The sequence below is a fragment of the Cinclus cinclus genome, chromosome 2, assembly GCF_963662255.1.
Source record: "Cinclus cinclus chromosome 2, bCinCin1.1, whole genome shotgun sequence".
Taxonomy (NCBI): Eukaryota; Metazoa; Chordata; class Aves; order Passeriformes; family Cinclidae; genus Cinclus; species Cinclus cinclus.
Genome location: NC_085047.1, coordinates 20133036 through 20155553, shown reverse-complemented (window position 1 = coordinate 20155553; position 22518 = coordinate 20133036). Strand labels below are relative to the sequence as shown.

The 22518-nt window shown below is 34.6% G+C and overlaps 1 protein-coding gene across 1 annotated transcript in view; it reads right to left on the bottom strand.

The window, feature by feature from the left end:
• The window catches only part of ABI3BP (ABI family member 3 binding protein), a 124062-nt gene that overhangs the window by 69280 nt on the left and 32264 nt on the right, over positions 1-22518 (bottom strand). The window contains exons 5-12 of the mRNA XM_062512244.1: positions 14429-14613; positions 11565-11626; positions 6627-6678; positions 6146-6208; positions 5049-5144; positions 4648-4725; positions 1495-1575; positions 101-175 (exon numbers count right to left, since the gene is read on the bottom strand). Of these exons, the coding sequence (XP_062368228.1) occupies positions 101-175; positions 1495-1575; positions 4648-4725; positions 5049-5144; positions 6146-6208; positions 6627-6678; positions 11565-11626; positions 14429-14613 (692 nt within the window). The remainder of the gene's footprint in view (positions 1-100; positions 176-1494; positions 1576-4647; positions 4726-5048; positions 5145-6145; positions 6209-6626; positions 6679-11564; positions 11627-14428; positions 14614-22518) is intronic.

The following is a 22518-nucleotide window of genomic DNA, read 5'->3' as shown; positions in this document are numbered from 1 at the left end:
TGTGTTACTGTTTCAATTTCATTACTGCTCTTATTGCAGCAAGCTTTGGGAAGACAATTTTTCACTAGAGTTTACTCATATTTACAAAGAAAGTAATTACCGAGTTCTGTCAGTGGACTTTTTGGAGCATCAGGAATTCTGGATCCAGAAGGAAGTGGCTGTATTTCATTAGAAGCTATGATAAAAAATAATAACCAAAACTTTATTTGATTGAGAATACTACAGGGCACAACATGGATTTCTATTTGGCTTATGGACCACTCACTCTTGAAAAAAATGATATTTAATAAAAAAGTAGTTCCAACCTAGAGAAAAACCCAAATAAATTGTCACTTTAAAAGGTATGTGGAAAATGAAGAAAGTCTTTTTTTCCCCTAATTGTTAAACAAGGACCTATCAATCATGGGAAATTGACAATGAGCATCTATCAGTAACTACAAACACCTAGTTTAAAATTAATCAATGATCCATCTTAATTAGTTTTCATATTTTAATCTTTGAATCATAACAAAACTAAGGAAAGTTGAATATGGTTTTAAAAACTGATTAAAAGTTAAAATGAAATTAGATGGACTGATGGTTTTGCTTCAGTAAATTCTGGAAATCTGCTGTCAAATTTAAATGAAAAAAAGAAGAAAGTGAAAAAGTGTAAGACATTAACGCGAATCAATAGGATTGTGTAGAATGCATTTATTGAGAAGCATTAGCAGTTCTCTTCATGGGAAGATCTGCATTTTAGTCCTGCAAACATTCCTGGTCCTTCCCTTTGTCATACATCCTCCTGAATGCAGGCCAACTCTGCTTTAGAAAAATCTAAGCAAAGTTTTTTAAAAAATAAAATTTAAATACAACCTCAAGTTTAGATTTGTCCTCATAATTTTTGCATGGCTCAGGGAAGAAAGTACAAGCAATAGAATCAACATTAAAGAATTTAGAATTCTGAATACCAGAAATAAATAGGTGTTACACCAAATCACAAAACTAACCATACAACATTGAGAGAAAAAATGAAAAAAAATCAGTAGAGATTATCTTTCTTCAAGGTAAATACAATTATATCCCATCACAAACAATATAAAATTGTTCTTATTTATTGCTGTTAGTGTTACATAAATGAACCTGTAATCTGAAGAAAATCAAGGAGATAATTATTTCAAATCTATCACTGAGGTCAGTTTTACAGATGGAAATTTTATATTATGTCAAATATGCAGATCACATAGAAAGAAAAACATTAATTTGAAAAATCAAATAGTATCATGCAGTCAAATTTGTGAAAGCCACAGCTCAGTAGTTCAGCCAGAGCTAGGTGCATTCTGCTGTACAATTCATTCCAGCATTACTCACTGGAACCACAAAAGAAACCAGAATATTTTAATCAGGAATTCCTTTGGAGACAACACAAAGAGGATGCAACAAGTAGTAGAAAAATTCTGCTGGAGGTAAAAAAGCATTTAATGCAGAAAGAATGTAAAAAGCAGCAAAATTAGTTACCCTGTATGTTTTGAGTTTGCACCAATTTGGGTTTAGATGTTGATTTAAAATCTTCAGGTCCAGGTGTTTTCTCAGCTTGAGCTAGAAGAAAGAAGCTTAATGTAATTAAAAATCCCTCTGAACTTTTCTTGATCTACTGCCCAAAGCCTGATGCTTTTCTTATCACCATTTCCTGTCACATGATTAGAATAATTTCTACAGCAACTCAACTCCATCATGATTAATATTTACTTTTGTTTTCAGATGTGAAACCTATATGATGTCTTGGATTTATTTGATGAAGTTTTATATAAACAAAAGTAAACACAAGTCATGAACAGCAACTTTAATTTCCCTGTGAAGTTAATAGAAAGACACATTTAGCAGAGGAAAAAAAATTGAGTTTTGAGTAGTAGTTTGAGGTATATTAGACAACAATTCAAAGATTGAGGAAAGCACTAGGGATTTGTGCTGTTGTGTTAAGAATAAATGAGTCCTGAGTGGATAATACTGTAACAAGCCTGGCAAAAACAAAGAATGAAAGAGCTTACTAACAAGTCTTTCCATGGCAATGCATGCTAAGGGAGGGGAGGATTGAAATTAAAAAAATGACGGGATGCCTGGTGGACAAATACATGAAAAAAAGTTACTAAATTGTGTCACATCACAGAACACACCCTTTGATGAAGAGCCAGTGGAATACAAGAGCAGCCCAGCTCACAGAGCCTTTCAGACAGACTGCGTGCTGGAATACTTGGAGCTCCTTCCTTCCCTTCTAGCATGGCCGATGACACAACAGCTGCTATAGCACAGAGCTCCTTCTAAATCACTGTTCTCTTGCCAGTCTGGCACCAGCCCTTAAACTTTCCACAGCAAATAATTATTATACCTTACTCAAAGAATCCAGTATGATTTTTCAAATAGCAAGGTCTGGATGAAATATAATGAGGTAGGTCCTATTGCTAAACCCAATTAATTATGTCTGTATACTAAGCTGTCTCTTTAATGCAAGCCTTGCAAAGAGTTGATGCTCAGATCTCTCACCTAAGTTACTCATAAAAGAATACTTAACGCATTTTAGCCAGACAAGTTATTTCACCATATTTCATGGCAAGACAGAACTATAATCGAAGAACATTTTTCTTTTAAAGTATACACTCACTTTCCTGTTTCCTGACTTCCTATTTTTTTCTCTTTAACTGAAATACTGTAACCATAATGGAGTGTGATATACTCTTACTTCAACATGAGGCAGCGCTGCTGAGATCAACAAATAATATCTGAAAGGAATGGTCACCAGAGGAAAAAAAAAGACATGGAAGCAAAACCACAAAGGAAACTTGAAATAGAAGATGAAAATTGTTCTAAATATTTCAGTAACTTCCCCTGTGAGAGCAATAATAATATATTTAGTTGCAACAAAATGTTAGTAAATCGTTACAAGGAAAGACAGTACTTGCCAATTATTACCTGTATAATGAAATGCTATCCAACTTCATAAACACACAATTCTGCAGTCTGTCTGGATATGACAATGTTTATACTTAGAAATTCTACATGCTGGTACATAAATATAATTACAGAACACAAAGGAAAGGAAATGGGATGACCCAATGCTCTCCTCCCCAGCTGCCACATTTCACACTCTTTACTGACTGACCAATACATTCCATCAAGAAGGAATGATACATTTTCATAAGATGAATGCAAGCTTGAGGGCTGGGATTTGAGGACATGGATCCTGATGGAGAACCAACCATATAAATGTGTTTCGCTCTCACTTTCACAAAAAAATGGCAAAGTTCTAGAAAATATACTTCCAGATTGCCAGTTCTTAAACAGCAGTTTATGAATATTGACCTTATTAGCAAGGTAAATAATCTATAGTCAAAAAATTTAAATCCACAAGAGACGATAAACTGTAAGAGGAAAAAAAAACCAATCAAACAACCTAAAATACTCCTTACAGCTTTCTAAAAAGGATCCACACATTTTAAATGCATCTTTTGATAGTAAATTCTTGTGAAAAACCATAATTTCTTTTTCCCCTCAATATTTAGGATGAACAGAAAAGACCCATCCATATGAAGGTTTTGCAGAAAGGAAGGAATGGTTTAAAGCAGAATTTGGCAAACATCTATTGAGTAGAAAATAAAGGTCTAGAATTTTCACAGAAGAAAAAAAGTTTGATCAGTTAGTCTGAAAGATTGTTGTCAATGATTACACAATATTGCTGCATTTCTTTACACATTTTTAAACTCTCTATATATTTCTTGTCAGGGTTTTTTATTCTGGGTGGGTTTTTTAAGACTAAGATGGTATGATGAAGTTAAGCATAGCATTTTTAAATATACTTAAGGAATAAAATAACACAATCATATTCAAGGGCAGCATCTGCCTGAATTGTGTGATGCCAAAGAAAACACATGCTACACCACTGCATTCAGACAGGAAAGATTTGATAGAAGAGAGTAATGCCAGCATCACATAATATGTCTAAACCAAACCAAAGCAAATATTTGGCTATTTTTTCCTCAAATTCTTTTTTAATTTTAAATTTTTGCCACTGTCCAAGCATCCCTTCTTCCTTTCAGCAAAGTTGGCAGAAGGCAGCTATTGTCTCTTGTGACAGCAGAGCCAAGGCTTCACACTCAGTAATAGGATTAGAGCCAGACTACAGAAAATGAAGATAGGCATATGCTTTCTTAAACAATTCTGAAATGTAGGTCAATAAAGTAGGTGAAAAATTAATCTTCATCATTTGACTCTGTACAATTCAGCTCTTTCCAATCCTCCCCCCCCGACTGAAAATGTTAAAATATATGACTGTACTTTTCATATAAATTAATAAAATAGTCTGTGATACACACAGCCAGAAAAAACCCTCATTTTGCCATTTTTTTCAGAATTTCAATACATCCATCACACCACAAAGTATGGTTCTAATTCTAAGTAGTTTTATACACCTAACAATTATATCTCCTGAAACTTCCATCCAAAATTAAATTCAGATTTGTATCCACATTATTACTTCTTGCTAATTCAGCCACTAGCCTCCTGTTTTCCAACTACTATTTTAACTGTAGATTAAGCAGCACAAAGATGGGTTTAATTTTAGTTTATATATTTGGCAAACTTATTACACAGAGTTTCTAAAAACAGAATTTTCATTACCTGGAAGGGACTGTGGGGAGATTTCTTGAACTTCTGGTGTTTTGGATTCAGCAGGCCATACTCCAGTTTCATTCTTAGCTAAAAGAACAAACATTAGAGAGTAACTACAAAGATATAGCTGCTCTCTTTTAGCACAGATTTATTTCTGTCCCATTTTAGTTTGACCAAGTAAGCCAACATGGATAAATGTGGACAGCTGAGGTCCTTTAGGACCGCATTGGACTTCCACCGCACAATCACTACAAGCCATGTTAAACACATGCATTTTTGGTTTTGTTTCATTCATTAAAAGATACTTTAAAAATAAAATTTACAGCAAGGATTCGATGGCTTACAAATCATTATTTTCACAGTGCAAAATGGTTTTCAGCATTTTTAATTTGCCCAGAATTTCTGCTTACCCAGTTTTTTCCTGGATGCTTGAGGTACATCCTCTATTGTCAGGAGAGGAGGAAGCTTCTGCTGACTTTCATTGAGACCTGGAACAATAAGGTGCACTAGAGAGAAAGATGTGAGCCATTAATTCCAGTTTAGTGTGAATATCTGGGAAATGCATATGCTCTATCCCATAATTATCTCTCCCATTTGGTGCTATTTCACCTTTATACTACTCCTTCATACTATCACCATCGTTTCATGATTTATGAGACTTGGAAACAATTTCACACTGGAACACACAGCCCTGGAATACTGCAGCACCACAGATACTGGGACAGATTCTATCTGGTGGGCCAAGTAGGCTCAACACCAGACTGGGTTAGTATGCGTGTGTTTGACTCACATCAATACACAGAAACTCACACAAAGAAAACTTAAGCCAAAGACTTACAGTCATAGAAAAGATTTCCATATGTTAAGGACTGAACAATAAATCCAGGAACAAATTGGTCACAAGGTATGTGATGCAGTGATCCTTTCATGGCAATTTCAGGCAGACCAGTAATTCACCACACATTTTTCAGACAGAATGTATATGACAGAATTTCCCCTGGTTTTATGTTCTAAGCCAATATTGCATATTTTTATGGGTGAAATGAGAAAATAAAGCATGAAACTGAATGGCTTCGAGGGAAACAGTAATGTCCTGAGCTCTAACATCAAATTCTAATTGCAAGATTTCTGTAGTTTAATATATCATGTTTGTGACTGTAGATGTGATGTTTCTTGTGATATCTTAAAAACCCAGTAAGAACAATCCCTCATCTCGACACGAGCCTTACCACAGAACTTCATCTGAAGTATGAAAGAACTCTTTGGCTTAAACAATGCCAGTGTCTTCTTTCAAATACAATGAAAATAAAATTATTCTATTTCACTTAAGCTACAACATTCTTGAACCATCTGTATCACCATAAAATGTAATATTGCCTACACCAGCTGCAACATACACTTTGATATGAAAGGAAAAACTATTAAGATCAAGAAAATTAAAAGCATTTGCACAATTCTAAATTTCAACCAGAGATTAAGAGAAATAATAAAAATATCTTCTAGTCACCTAATATTGCTCCTGGGAGAGAAGAACTATCTGGTGCTTTTGACTGTGTCCGATTTTGAATAACTGTGGAGAAAACACAGGGATATTAGAAGCTAATTTAAAAAAAAACCCAACTGAATAAGAATAAGAAATTAATATGCAACAAAATAAAGAATAAGAATATTCTGAATAAGAAACAAAAGCACACCTGAAACAAACCTCAGCATTCTAAAACCCTTACCTCAATATTTGCAGATGAGGACACCATCCTAATCTTTTCTGTATTTACATCCAATTTAAGAGACTGCAAACTGTGTTTCTTCTACGTCGTCTCCTAATTGTGGACCTCTTTCCCCTAGTATATCAATTTTGGTGATACTGATGTTCTATGTTTATATTATTATAGGGCCAGCTGCAGGACATCCCATTGGCCTGACTCATTTTAATCTCAAGTTACTCTTGCAGAAGATAAGAATAATTTTTTAAAAATACATAAACTTACTTTGTTTGATTATTGTGACAGGGACCAACTTCTTACTATCACTCAGTATAATCTGAAAAAAGAGGGGAAAAAAAGATAAAATAGCGCGTTGGGATAATTGCCACAATAGTAATTGAACTGAGTAAAAAAAATAGAGTGTTCTAATCCAATCCCACGTCTCTCCCAAGTTAACACTGGATATGGCTCTGGCCCTGGTCCCTGGTGGTTGAGCTATTGCTTCAGTTCCCGCAGGCTACTGTGATAATACTGCATTTTGACCTCCTTCTATCAGTTTCAGACGTTCTGCTCAATAAAAGCACAGTATTTAACAGCTTAGGAAACCCTAATTCTTTTTTTTTTTCTTTTACATATCTCTGGAGCCCTCATTGGGAAATAGTCCAGAATGCTAAGAAAAGCTGAAATTTAACTACAGCAAAACATCTGAAACATATGCGATTACAATTGGAGCACAGGAAACAAACATATTCTCAGGAATACTGTATTTAGAACACAGACTATTCCAGAACCAAATTTGTAAACCATCAGCACTCTTGGGTGTATAGCCTGATTAAAGTAGATGAGCTCAGAATAATTTTATGGAGTGGAATTGTTTCCAAAGCACAAATGGTCAGCCACCCACATGATTCTTACATTTTTATGCTAAATACTTGGACTTTTATGCTGCCCATTTCTCTTTGACCCAGATTACATCTTGCCTAAATGTGAATATCCAATTATATTGGTACCACAAAAAAATAAAAAAAACAAAAACAAAAAAGGAATACATTAATGGACCCCACAGTTATTATACACTCAAGTGATGAGAGAAGGTAGACTCTAATGCTAACAACATAAAAATGCTAAGTACGTTAAAAGGGGATTTTTAAAGTTATAGTTGATTTACAAGAAAGAAAATAACTCCAACAATCACCTTTCATGCTAAATAGATTCTGCTCAAATCAGAATCAGATAATGTTAATTTTGCACTTTATGACATGTGGTCTGTTTCATGTGAAAGAACACTTGCATGTAAAGTCTGCATTTGATTACGAAGTGCTAATAATTTGCCTAAAAATCACTATTTCTGTTCTAATCTAAATACTTCTGAAAAGCTTTTAAAACAATGGTTGGGTACACATTAAACACATACCAAAGTTTAAGAAGCTGGAGGAAGGCCAATCTCCACAAATGAGATGGACCTTTCCTTGAGGAAATGGATGGAGGCAACTTATCCTGTGAAAGCCATTACTCTCTGCTACCTAATTACAGTTTTGCATTGGTGAGGTCTTAAATTAACTGAAGATTTCAATCATTGTCACTATATGAGGATATAAATAATCTTCCTTCTTTATTTTTCCTTTTTCACATTTCCATTTTGTCTTCTAGTGAAAAAAATGTGTTGCAGATGGTCTGCTTTTGAAGTAGCTCTCCTATTCATGTGACTAACAAATGGGAAGGAATGGATTTGTTAGAAGGTGTTAATTTTACTGTATTTTCATCAGAAGCCTTACAATCAAATGAACAGCTCTGAAGATGTAGTGAGTACTTGTGCAACCTCTGCTGTAGAACTTCTAATCATAAATACTATCAATCTTTTTACTAGTAAATGGTTCTTTACTAGTAAATGGTTATTAAACTGACAAGACCATTCTTTGTTTAATAATAATGGATGGCTACAATGATAGCAATATAAAAATTCCAAATTCATTTAAATACATTAAAAATGTAGATTTTTTTTAGTCAGGAATGAATAATTGACATGAAATCCATGTTCCCCAGCTGCTATAATTGGACTGCTCACCTGCACAAATCTGTAACAGCTGCACTTGAAATGTTGTCAAAGTTTGCTTCTCAGTTTCCACAAAGTGACAAATTTAGACACTCCTAGGTCTAGAAATATTTACTACTTATACAAACTATTTCGGAAACATCAGCCCATCATCTGTAGGAATGGCACTATCAACCATATTTTTCAGACAGGGAATAAAAAGCGTATCGGTATTAGGAACATTAGTTATTAAAACAACTGTTGCCATCATGAAAGAAGATGCCAAATGAGGTATTCCTTCTTTTCAGAGGAAAATTAGAGATGCAAATTATACCATAGGTCAGGCATCTCACTTCTTATCATATACACACAGCATATTCTTGCCAGACTGCAAATCTCAAACATTCTGTGAAACAGTGTGTGGCAACATTACTTGAAGAGACACTTGTTCTTTCTTTCTTTCTGTGTTGTATTCTGATACTTAAAAGAAGCCAAAAATAACTGGTATGCATGTAAGTGACTCCTCAAGGAAGGATCATGGTCAGTCTGGACTGAATAAGATCTGGAAGAGCAGGGATATTTCCTCCTAGAGTTTAACAAATGGTAGAAGCTGAGTCCTTTTTGGCTGGAAAAACTGGGGAGGATCCCACCTTCCAGGCCAACATTATGAAATTAGGGGAACTTAACCAGACAGAGCAGGCAATAAATTTCTCTGATATTTTCTCTGCCCTACCACTACCCATTGTTTATGAAGGGAAGAAGAATGACCATTTCTAGAGCAGTTGCTTTCTTCCACTCTCTCATTAGTTGCTGCTCACACAGCCCCAGGAGCTTAGACAAACTTAAAGGATGAAACTGCCAAAAGAAACACAAGATGATATCTGACCAATGTTGAAAGGGCAGAATGACTAGATGGGTTAGTAACGTTCTTTTAATAAATAGCCTTTAAAAATGTCCTTACAGAGAAGAGTTAGGACCATGTTGATATGAGTCAGTTGTGCCTTTGGAGTAAAATAAACCACAAACAAATAAATTTGGCCTAAATAACACTCATTCTGGCTTTGCATCAATGATCTGATTGCACCACTGAAACATACCCCACCTAGTGCTGTGGAAACTAAAGGAACAATGCAAACTATCTGCTTTTTGGCTTTTTGCACCACTAAAGTGAGAATGATAAGACAATTTTTAGAATAATCTATGGTATGTTTTAGTGATATTTCTGTGGAGTGTGATAAAGCAGTACTGCTCTGGAGCTAAGCCCTGTGAAGATCACAAAAAAGGCTAGATGTTGGCTCTAGTCCTCCTTTCATACTTGAGCTGTGCAAATATTTGGAGAACTGTCTTAGCTCACTTTCTCAGGACTTCTGCTGCATAAATAGAAACCGTCCTTGCACAGAAGGAGCACAGCAGTCAGGGTTCTGGCACACAGGGCTTGCTAAGAGAAGCAAAGGAACTCAGCTTGCACTACATATTCCAGAATGAATTACCTGCTCTTGGGCTGTGTAACTTTAAAGGCACTCATGGGACCAAGGGGAAGAATAGTCAAGTCGACTTCATCAACATAAAGAGATGAGCACCCTCCTGAATATCTAATATGGATTCATATTACTCACAAATAAAACATTTTCTCATGAATGCAAGACATATTTCCAATAATGTAAGCATTATATTGATCTAATTATGTAATGCAATAACTGATGTATTACTGCCCTAAATGAATGGACATGGCCACAAGTTGCACTGAGGAGGTTTAGATCAGATGTTAGGAAAATTAATTTTCACAGAAAGAGGTATTAAGCATTGGAAATGACTGCCCAGGGAAATTATGGAGTCATCATGCCTGGAAGTGTTAAAAAATATATGGATACAGTACTTGAGGACATGGTTTAATAGTAAACATGGTGATGGTGCTGGGTTAGCAGCTGGACTTGAGGAACTTAAAGATCTTTTCCAACCTCATTGATTCTACAATTCTGTCCATAACTAATTATTCCAAGAAGAAAATGTATTTAATGAATTATGGTTTGATTCCTGACAGAATTCCAGGTATGATAATTACAGACCACTTAAAATATTCTGAAATATGAAAAACAAACAATGGGAAACAATACATTACCGTTTCCTACTATGAAAACATTTGGAAAATCTGAGACAGAAGAGAATTGTGAAGAATGGGTTATTCTCTTGTAATAATTAGCACTCCTGAGTTAACCCTCCAAATGTCTAAAGTAAGAAGGATTTCTACAACTTTTCTTGGGAAGCTATCCCATAGCCTGCCACAGTGATAGAAACCTAAAAAGAAGCAGAACAAAAAAAAAAATCCTCCAGAAGATTAGATGCTGAAACTTGCACTTTGATGAAAAACCAAGGAAAGGAAATATAAAGAAAACAATTTGATCTCGTAGTAGAACTTGTAAGGCTCAGAAGTTATGACTAAAATGTCTATCTTTCACTGTATTAAAACCCCACTAGCTGGTTCGATCTAGAGAGCCTTCATTTCTGTTTCTGCTCTTGGAAGAAAATGTATCTGGGTACATGCATCCATAAACAAATTAAATCTATCCATGCTTGTTTGAGAATGTTTATGAAAAAGTCTGGTGGGGAAAAAGAATCTTCACTTGTTTATAAAAATCATAATTTTTAAAAAATGAAATGGCAAAAATTCTAGCATGCCACATAAAGGGATTTAATGGAAAGCCTAGCAAACTTGAATAAATTTCTCTTTCCAGCTTCCTCTGGTTCTGCAAACACTTGCCTCACATATGGGAACTATCAGTGAATTCAGTGGGGTGACTAATTTAGAAGACCTGAGTATATACAAAATTAATCTATAAAATCACATCATCAAGCTATCACAAGGCTAACTGATCACCACAAATTTCACAGATTAACAAACCTCACTACTACAAAGGAATAAGAAACTTTTAAGTTTGTAATCTACACATGGAAACTATCAGATTCATCTTCAATTGGTTGGAGTAAGTGTACATAATCATCTCAGTTACAGTTCTCAAATTTTTTTGCCCATCAACACAATTATACATTTTCCATACTTTGCATTTAACAGACTGTTTCCTATATTGGCATTTTGTGGCCTTGATAATTCTTTCTCACGGAAGACTAATTGAGAATAAAAAAATTGATCATATGCAACACAAATCAGATTTTAAAAAGACTGTTTTGCATACCTGTGTTTGGGAATTGGGTAGCAGCTTGTACATATTCTGGAGTTGTCCATTTACTTTTTTACCTGTTTTGACAGAAAGACAAATAAATATATAGAATTATGTTTTTGTTTTGTCCAAAGCAAAGCAAACCAAGTTTATTCACCTTTTTCATCAGCTAGGAAAGTTAAGAGGCTTAATTAAAAGCCTGTATAAAAACACACAATGGAATTTTTTTTTTGTTTGTTTCTCCAGATCTATTTATACATCTGCAAGGCCTTCTCTTCACATTTTGACAGCAAAGAAATGAAATGTATTCTTCTTGTTCTGTTTATGGTTTTGTTTATCTTAGTGTATAAAAAAACCTTGAATTTAATCTCAGGGGTTTTTTTGTTTTTTCTCTTAGGTTTTCCTCTTAGTTTCTAAGTGCTAGAAGTTTCTTGTGATGCAGATGTTAAGTCAAGAAGCAGTTCTGTTCAGCACCTATTCTGGTCTAGCATGATGTTTCAAACTTTCTGTGTATCTTCTGCTTTTCTACTTTTAAGTATGAAAAATGGTCTTTCAAAGTGCTTGGTACTTCTAAAGAACAGGACTTACTATTGGCCTGATTTCAAGGGAAAACTGACAGAATTTTCACACTGACTTCATGAGAAAATCATGCTAAGATGGTCTGAAATAAGCTACATTCATGTCTTCTGAAAAATATCAGTTAAATAAATGCTGAACTTTTGCCATGCCTTTCATGTGCTCTCAAATCATGAATTAAAAGCAGATTCTCCTCCCAGCCCCTCCCAACATGTTGAGTATATAACAAAAATTTGGCCTGTGGATTCAACAAATCCAGGAACATGCAAAAGAACTCTCAGTTTCTAGTAATTGATATATTCTTCAGTGGGAAAAAGAACATTTACATTGAAGGATGTTTGGTTTAGGTTGAGATGTTTCCCTATGTAAGAAGAACTTGAGTTGATAGGAACAGGAAATTAACACAGAAAATAAGTGGCTGTGCTGATTGATAAACTTTACAGTCATCTGGTTATATATTTGTTATAATTATACACTCTGGTTATTGCCCACACTTTCTGTATCTACCTGCTATACACTAAAAATATGAAAGGCTTGAATTCAAAAGTGCTGACAATTTTCTGATTATAAGATGCTTTATCAATAGACTAGAATGTAGATATGCAGGGTAATCACAAGCTCCCTGGATCTTGCTGCTGCAGAAGCATCCACTGGACACACAAGCCTACATGGTAGACAAAATAAATCTTATTTAAATAGAATATGAAGTCTTACAAGAAATAAATTTTCAACCAAAGTCAGTGGGTCTCCATAAACTTACAAGAATTTTTCTCCTGACTTATTAAAAATGTAAAATGTCTGTAAGAAATACTATTTATAAATACATTATATAGAAAGAGAAAATTTGGTTATGTTTTCATCAATCTTGAACAAGTAATAAACAGTAAACTTTTTGCACTTATCACTCTCTCTTATTCTAAGTGCTGAAATATATTTCATCACTTGCTCTACAGATGACTTCAAGATGCTTGAAATGCAGAAATTAACACTTGGTAAGTTATCTGTAAGGCTGCAAAGCAGAGCCTTTTGTGAATCAGATATGGGAAAATACTACCACCATTATGCTCTTCAAGCTCATGGTATAGCAATGGCATTATTCTGGATTGCTAAAACAGCTAAATGGATGCTGGGCAGGTGCTTCAAAATTACAGCTTTGTACTTTATAATGAAGGCCAGCAAAGCTCTTTATTAGGGAGTATGAAGGTTTTCCCAGTGTTACAAGCCACCATACTGCTCCCCTCCTTTATCCTCAAGAATATGAGCTCTGTAACTCACCCAGAAATCAAAGCTGAAGTCCAAATTAAATTTCAGCTGGAAATCTCATATGAATAAGGCTCTCTGATGAGAATTCCCATTCTTTACACTTAGAGTCAAGCTAAAAATACTAAACATAGGAGTTTGCAGCATCATCTGACCAACATCATGTTTCAAAATACCCTTATGCAAATGCTTGAGGAAAATAAATGAAATCGGATAATCTCTCTGAAGTCCTCTCTTCTTCTCATTAAAAGGAGGAAAACTCTGCTGATGCCTATTTCCTCTGCTGGTATGAATGATTTTTTCAGCAGTACATGCTTTCACAGTGGTTAATTTGACATCACTTTTCCTACATTAACGTGGGACCTTCAGAGGAGAACCTTAAAATACGACTGACAGCCAGCCAGAGGTGTTATACACTGCCTCCATGAAAACACAAGCAAAAGCATATATGACACTGCATGCTTCAGACATGATCCATATAAAACTTTGATTGAAAATCACCTTCAAATTCAACTTTTGAGTGGAGTCATAAAGGGCCAGTTGAGGCAGGACAGGCCCTGTCTAGCTTTAATACCAGTTTCAATGTAAATGCAGATGTAAAAGAAGATTCAAATAATGCTAATAGTTTCCATCACTCATACTAATTGATGGAAGAAAATAAATGGATTAGTTGGATGATGGTTGATGGATTAGTTCATTACTTGATCATCTTATTATTTGTGTCCTAAGGAAAAACTTAGAATCCACTTATAAGTATAAATATTCATACTCAACACTTTATGTGTATGTGTACTAAACACCATTAGAATTCTACCAACCTGCAGCAGATGTTCTATTTGCAATCACAAGAGAACACCTTTCAGAAGACTAGATGGCAGTTTTTCAAAATCAAAAATTTCTATTTTCAGCAATTTCTAAAAGAACTTTTAGGGGCATGATGGATGGTATTTAAACAATAAAATCTTGATCAGTAGCTTACTCTAAGTAATACCATAATAGAGGAAAAATACTGCCAAAATCTATAACTATTGTCAAATACTTACTAGACAGTACTGTCTTATGATTCAAAGTCTTGCTCCAAATACTGTCCTCTGCATTGTCTTTAACTCCAAATTCATAAGGTGTGTTTGGCTTCAGATTGTCAATCACTGTCTCTGTAGCTGGGCAGAGCTGAAAAACCCATTTCTTGTCTTTACCTTTTTCTCTGTAGCGAACTGTATAGAACCTGCTTGAGGAGAAAAAAATAGATCTACAGAAAGGAACTCATTATGAAAATTTTTGCAGAGGAAATAATAATAATAATAATAATAATAATAATAATAATAATAATAATAATAATAATAACAACAATAACAACAATAATAATATTCCATTGTTCTTGTAACTTCTGGCTCTTTATGGTCACCAAATATCAGAAAAGCCAGATTTATTCCACATATACCCTACCATACAGACCCTGACATGAGGAGTATTGTACAAAGAGCCAAAGGAGACTCTCCTTATTCACAAACACCCATTGTAGGTGAGGTTCTAACCACAAAATGTAATCTCCCAATCCAAGCAGTTCCTGTGATTCCAACATATGGCAGAACCAGTCAACTGAATCATGAATCTGCTAGTCAAGAAGCCTCTAATGATCTCAGAATCTTCTATATCCATCTGGTGAAAGGTGTTCCCATCAAAATTAGTCCAAAAACATTCTCCAGGGAAGACCAGTAATATCTGTTGTTTGTATAATACGTTCCATATTCAGAGATCCCATTATGCATTGCCTCCACTTCAAACAACAAAATAAACCAAGACATTACTTTCAGCAGTTTAAATCAATACTGCAATGAATACTAACAGATTATGAAACCAGGAAACATTTCTACAGAAATTGCCCAATTCTGTCAAGGAGCACCACCCTGAAAAAGCATGACTGCAACATTAACCAATCAAAAACAAGGCAGTGGAAATGGTGAGAGCTTCTGCACAAGAACTCCCCTGCTTACTATAGCATCATTTTCAATATGTGGGCTGAATCACTACCAGAATGGAGTGGAGGTTTCTTTTTTCTGAAAAGCAAATCTCTGAGAGATTTGCAACTTTTTAATCCAAGTATTACTGAAAATTGTTATACATAACATAAATAGTTCATATGCATCATCCATATCTATCTCACATTTACAACATCTGAAAAGGGATGGCTTCAGTCCAATTGTATTTTGCTACACTTACATAGAATAACTTAATGCTTGCAAATCAAGATTGTGAGATTTATTACAGGCATTATGTAGACAATTATAGAGAGAAAAAGGAAGAGAACTTAAAAAACCCTGAACCAACCAAAGAAAAGGTTCTTAAACAACTGAAAAGGTTTCAAAAGTCCAGACTAAAATTTCATAGCGGACCAAACCTAATACAGTGAATTCATAAAGCTGCTTCTTATGAAGTTACAGAAGAGCACTTTCAGAGTACAGTTTCCATGAAACAAGACTGTTGAGTACACAGAAATTCCTACTTCACTATTAAAACGCAACCTAAGATAAGGCAAGTGTCACTCATGGAAAATATTTCCATATATAATGGTTTACTTTTTTACATATTTTATGCAATAACTGTCAAATTTGTTTTCTTGGCACCAAAAATATATTCTCCTGGTTTACTTGTTACAACTCAGTTCATTCAGTAACCTACTTCACCAGGTTAAAAGATCAATATTTATGTTGGCTCATATAACTTCATTAATTGTACTACTTTGTGTTTAAGACAAGATATAGTCTAACTTAAAACTTGAAAAAGAAAAAAAAACAGGAAGGAGAAAAAGACAAGCAGTGAGTATCTTCTCTCAACTCCAGGACTACCAAATAATAATCTGCCTTCTTAGTTCTGTGGGCTGTGATCTAATCAAAAGTCAAATAATAGACCTAATTATCAGTTAAACTGACAAAGAACATTTTAAACAATCAATTATTGGCAATACAAAAAGAAGGAAAATCTCTTCTCCTTTATCCCCTTGATCCATTTGTTGTCACACAGCCATTAACTAAAAGACTAAGCTCATATCAACTTCCTGTCACTGTCTTGCAAAAGTTATAACTTTAATAAACAAACTAAATCTTCCACACAAATGCCTCTTACTGGACCCCACAGAGTCTTTTTGTAAGGGATTTGGGATAAGTATAGACAGACATCAAATGTGATTTCAAGTGTAAATAGTCCCTTCTTCCCTTGCCTGAAAGATGAATTTTCATTTGTTTTCATCTTCATCCTTACCTTTTCCTACGTATTTTAATCCAATGGGATAGAAATAAAGTGTTCACATGTGATGGGAAAAAGAGAATATACTGATTCAGTTCAGTTATTGAACAATCTAAAAGAACAGCTGCATCAGAAATCATGAGAAAACAAAACACTAAAAACTTGTTGATAAGGAATAGGCTTTTAAGTGACTGTCCCCACTCGTTTCTAGTGGACAAAATGTTCTACTTTTCATGCTGTCTCCATACCTGGAAATTCCTTTGCTCTAACATGAATTAAAATAACCAAGAAAAATTGCACGTAACAAAACCCCACCAACCCCATCTTTCACTTAAATTCAAGACTATTATAAAATCTGAAAAGAGGATTTTCATAATTGTGCCAAAACTATGCCATTAGGAAGAGAAACATACAGCACAGAAGAAATGTGCTCTCAACTCAAAGAGTTCCAAGCCTGTAAAAAGTTCACTAAGGGTATAATTATTTCAGTAGAAATGTGCTATAGCAAGTACTAAAAACACTGATGGAAATTACAGAATTTCCTCAACCATTTCAATAAAAAGCAATAAAAAATGACGTTCCATTTAACAATTTGCAAGTCAACATCATTTGACTATTAAAAACATCTAAATATCTGCATGTGCTTTTGGGGAAATGCAATCATTTGTTTAGAGTAAAAATTCAGAAATGCCAAGTTTTGTCACTAAAGAACAACAGCTCATTGTTAAACCAGACCAACAAACTGCCAAATAAAGTGCAATTTCAGTGTCTGCCTGAGAACACTGCACCAACTTAATTTTGTTGTAATTTTAATTTCTTCCTTTTTCAAACCTTTCTTTCATCAAAAATAAAATATCAAACAGTCAACACATATAATTGAAGACATGAATAAGCAGTAGGATCCAGTGTCACCACTCACATCTATCAAACCCCTTGTGGCAGTGACACACATGCACAAAATGAGTGCAGCTGGCTGAACTGGAAACATTCAACAAAACATCTTCATAGATTCCCTCCAGAATGATCGAAGGCAGGCTGAAATAGAGTGCTATCATCAGCACATAGAGGGGAAAGCTACACTACATGTTTCTCCAACAAAACATTTCCCATTATCTCTGTAAGGTAAGAAAAGGTAAAACTGATTGTTCACCACAGGGCCCTAACTGCTAGTATCCAAGTAAAGCATTGTGGATCACTACTAGGAATACTATTCCCACCTGTGAATACTGGTTTGATGTTTCAGCAAGGAGATGGCACACCCAGCTACACTTGGTAAGAAATTAGTTTTGTCTAGATTCTCAGCAAGTGTAAAGACCTAACAATATTTAACATTTAATTTTGATCAAGTGATTTGTTATGTGTTTTGGTGGGGGACATTTTATCAGAATGATGCTTATTGAATACTCTTGTATTTCTATTTACAACAAATGTTAATCAAATAATTGCAGGGCTCACTCTGTTTCTTTGGCAGCTGGCACTCTATAAAACATTAGAGCTCTTTTGTCAAACTCCACAAAAGTTAGTACCTCCTTCTCTCCCCGTTAAAGGCAATGATCCACTCATTTGAAGATACCACCACCATAAGGCCACCCTAGGAGCTACAGAGAAATTTTACCTCCTAACTTTTTACTAGACAGTGAAAATGTCAACAATTTAAAACAAAAGGTGTCACGCACAGGTGAGAGGTTTTGTTACACTCAGAATTAATCACTGTAATAACAAGGAAAAAAAAAACCAGCAAAACCCACCACAACAGGGGAATAAAGAGCCTACATCTATCAAGAGAGCCTCTCCCCACATGCATTTATGCAACATCATTGAATGCTTAGTGTCTGCATTCTTGAAACTCTATATCTTTGATGATATTTTTACTTTGCTTGCCTTCACATAAGACATGCACAAAATGTGATGGCAGAAATAAGATAAGTAAGACCAGGCTCATAATTTAAAGGAAGCCACTAGAGAGGACAAGGTTACTCATAGGCCAACCATTGTAGTGATTACTATATCTGCAAAGTCAATGTAAAAGATTCTCAGCCTAACAGAAGGTTGTTATTTTCTATGTTCAGTTTACATCGTTTGTTTTATAAAATTCTACAATGCAAGGCAGTGCTCAGTTTAGAGACAGCCTTTTCATTGCACTAGAAATCAAAATAAAAGGGCCATTTCAAAGAAACAGCACAGAGGGCTTTTGCCTTTGAGATAAAGCAAATCTTATTCACTGTTAAAAGAAGCAAAATTCTAGGATGGATAGGCAAGACATTAAGTTTTCATCTCTCAGTGTGAATGATACTGTTTTGCCAAGAATTCTAGTGTCATTTTCCCATTTTTTAACCAAATCTCTTTTCAGCCAGATTCGCAGAACATGCCAGTACAGTCAAATATTCAGACACAAACAATTAGATACTGGAAATCTTATAAGGCAGATAGTTTTATGAAAATTCAAGGTTAGGTTAGTTTATCATGGATCTATTTGGAACCAGGTCCCAGCCAAAACTCCAAACAATTTAATCGTTACTATTTTAGTCACACGTAACACTAAACAAACAATTAAGCCTTGGAGATATAAGAACATTCCAGTTCTGTGATTTTGTGTCACCAGATGCAAAAGATTATAAAGCTCATTTCTCTTTTGTTCACAGAAATGTAATCAGAATTTTTAAAAAGAGACTACCAGCATACCAAATATTTATTTATTTATAGTTAGACTTCATTCAAAGTGCAGTATCCACTTAATGTTAGAAAGTAATAAAGAAATTATTTGAACTATGAATTTTCAGACATTGTGTACTGCGTAAATTGACACATGAAGTTGATTATATTGTTTCCTTTTTTACTGCTAAATTTACTTTAAAATAACAGACACCAGCATATATAAAAAACAGAAAGAATGACACCACTGATGATTACCAGTTAAGTTTGCAAAGCACTTTCTAATTTAATTTTGACTTCTACATGATCATTAAAATTCACTTATTTTACTTAAACCTTTTAGTAGAATGACTGAAATGAAGAATGAGAGGCTCAGAAGAGGGAGAGACTCAACAACAACAAATCTTTCCAGTTTAAACAAGCTTTATGCGTGTACTCCCACAACAATTGAAAAGCATCTGAAACTCAAGAAGTGTACTTGCAGTTGTATGTTTTCCTTTAAGAAATTCTGCTATGTTTAAAGTACGTTTTGTATGACACTTGCAATACAAAGGGCACCTTAGTTGGCAGCTGCATAATGACAGAAGATTGTAAATAGGTACAGGAAGAGACAGGCACATATCTTTCTGAATTCAGGGTTTTAAAAACCCTACTTCTATGTTCTATAAAACATAAAGTCTAAGTACAGACTCTTTTCTGGTTCTCCCTTCCTTTTTTTTTTTTTTTTTTTTTTTTTTTAGTACAAAACAAAATCTGTGCTGCTTGCAAGTATGATATTAGGACATTTAAATCACAGGCAAACCAATTAAAGCAATGTCAATGTGAATTTGTCACAGTTTTTAACTTAAAAAAGAAATACCTTCAGGTTTTAAACTCCTATTTTTGCATGTATCTGAAAGTGTGTTTGTTTTTCTATACATTGCACTCACTAAAATATTATATTTTCTGTATCTATAAACCCTGCTTTCATTTAACTCAGGTAAAATGGTTTTTGTACCATTCCTTGACTTTTTTTCCTAAAGAACTGTAAGTCAAAGTCCACCTTCTTTGACCCACAGCTACAGAGATGTTCTAATCAAAGCAAATAAAAAGAAAGAAAAATCTACGAAGTATTTTCCCCTTTTCAGACCTGGATGGGCAGTAAATTAAGTCCCACTACTTTTATTTAGACAGATCTGTCCAATAATACTTGTTTGAACACAGATAGGCAGAGAGGAAACAAGCCTTTTACTCTCTTGGAAATAATAAAAAAGAGGAACTTAATATTGCTGTGCAGCAGAATATCATGACTTTGCCATCTTCTCTCATCAACTGCCTTTATTCCACTGGTGTCAGAAAGCAGAGGATGTTGAGAAAGGTTCCACCAATTGTGCTTTCTGGTGTTATGTAGTTTTCATCAATTACATAAAACTAAAAACTTGAGTTTTTTGATTTAGATATTTTTATTTTATTTTGAATTCTAGGGCTAAGGGTCTGATGAGAGATAATGGTCACTCCAAGAATGCTTCAAAATTTTGCCTTTCAATTTTGGTCCACAAAAATGGCAGTGAATAATTTTGCTTCAACAAGGGATTAGCATTGGGGGTTATCTTGAAAGAAATACATAGCACTCTATTGGTTTATGCTCTTAATCTGTAGGGAGTTAAGCCAAAAGAATGGTTTGCTGAAAAATGTCACAGTAATTTTTTTTCCATTGGAGTATCTTAGCAATCTCATAGATACAGAAGATCACTGTGTGCCCTGAAGGAGCAAGCAATAATTCCACTGAAGCAGTAAAAGATATTAATGTTCTTTGAGAATATTGCACCTCTTATTCCAAACTCATTTGCACACAAAACCAGATCTTCCAAGGAATATCCCACTGACGTCAAACTAGACAAAATCTTGGCCAGCAGAACTGTGCTATTCCATGTAGTTTCTGTCTTCTGACTCAGTAACACACTGAAATAACTTCTTTTACGCAAAATTTGTGCAAAAGCCTAACATCCACATGGAGATGGTAAAATCTGAGGCCAAGAACAGTGACTCCATTTCAGGTCGTAGAGAGTTACAAATTTAAACCATGGTGGGATATTTATAGACAGAATTAAGAGGTCCTGACTGTAGGTACTGCCAATGACAAAAGTTAGAGGTTAGCCACTAACAGCAATTTTTGAAGATGATTAACAGTACATTGCAGCATGTCACAGTACAGAGAATATGCCAGGTGAAAAAGCATCAACTCAGGTGGACTGCTCCTGAAATAGACAAATACTGGTGAATCTGCTACATGTTTTTTAAGTCTTGTGCTTCTATCCCAATGCTAACTTGCTAAGCATGGGCTGCTTCTTGTTTTTTTTTGTTATTGTACATTATAAACAGTCATTCCAATTATTATAATAAATTAATAGTTTTTCTTCTACACACTGACTAGAAATATATATGGATCTAATATCTCTTAAATTCTAGATATACACACCATGGTCACGTGGACAACTGTTCTCATCATTTATACAAGTAAAAAGCACTTTGGTCCAGTAAAGGTAAAAAGAATAAGACCACTGCTTAAGTGACTTTTTCTTCCCCTATGTTAACTTCATTTTTATGCTTGATTGCAAAACAGAAATCTGGTTGTAGGTATACACCTATCTTTGATAAGATCATTTGTAATTTGATATAAATGTTTTTAAACTAGCTACTCCTGCCTGACATGATTTCACTAAAACAGAGTGCACATTAAAGGCAATTCCTGAGAGGAGGAATACATCAGAATATATTCTGGACATAGCAAGACACTAGTAGCACATTGTCCTAACTGAAAAACTAAGTTAAAAACTTTGTTCAAACTTTGAGTCAATGACTGTCCAAAACCAAAATTCAGTTACTGAGGAGAAAACACAGAATTGATGAAGGCATGGTGATGGATTGATGCCTTGAATTTCCAGGTGGATTAATACAGGATATAAGCTTGTCCTGAACTGTTCTTCATTCCCTCTGAACAATGGGTGCTGCAACATTGGTGCTCACACATCACATAAATTCCTTGGTAAAAATGGTGCTAAAATCCCTACATTAGAACACCTTACAAGTTCATCCAAGATAGTTCATTTCTTCAATTTCTTGCAGTAGGAAAATATTTGCTTCTTTCTTTAGTGAAAGAGCAAAATCTAAGCCTAAACCAACTTTTATTTCTACTGAAGAAAATCTGATCAAATTTCATCCTTGGACATTTACCAACATTCCATAACTGTTTCCTAAC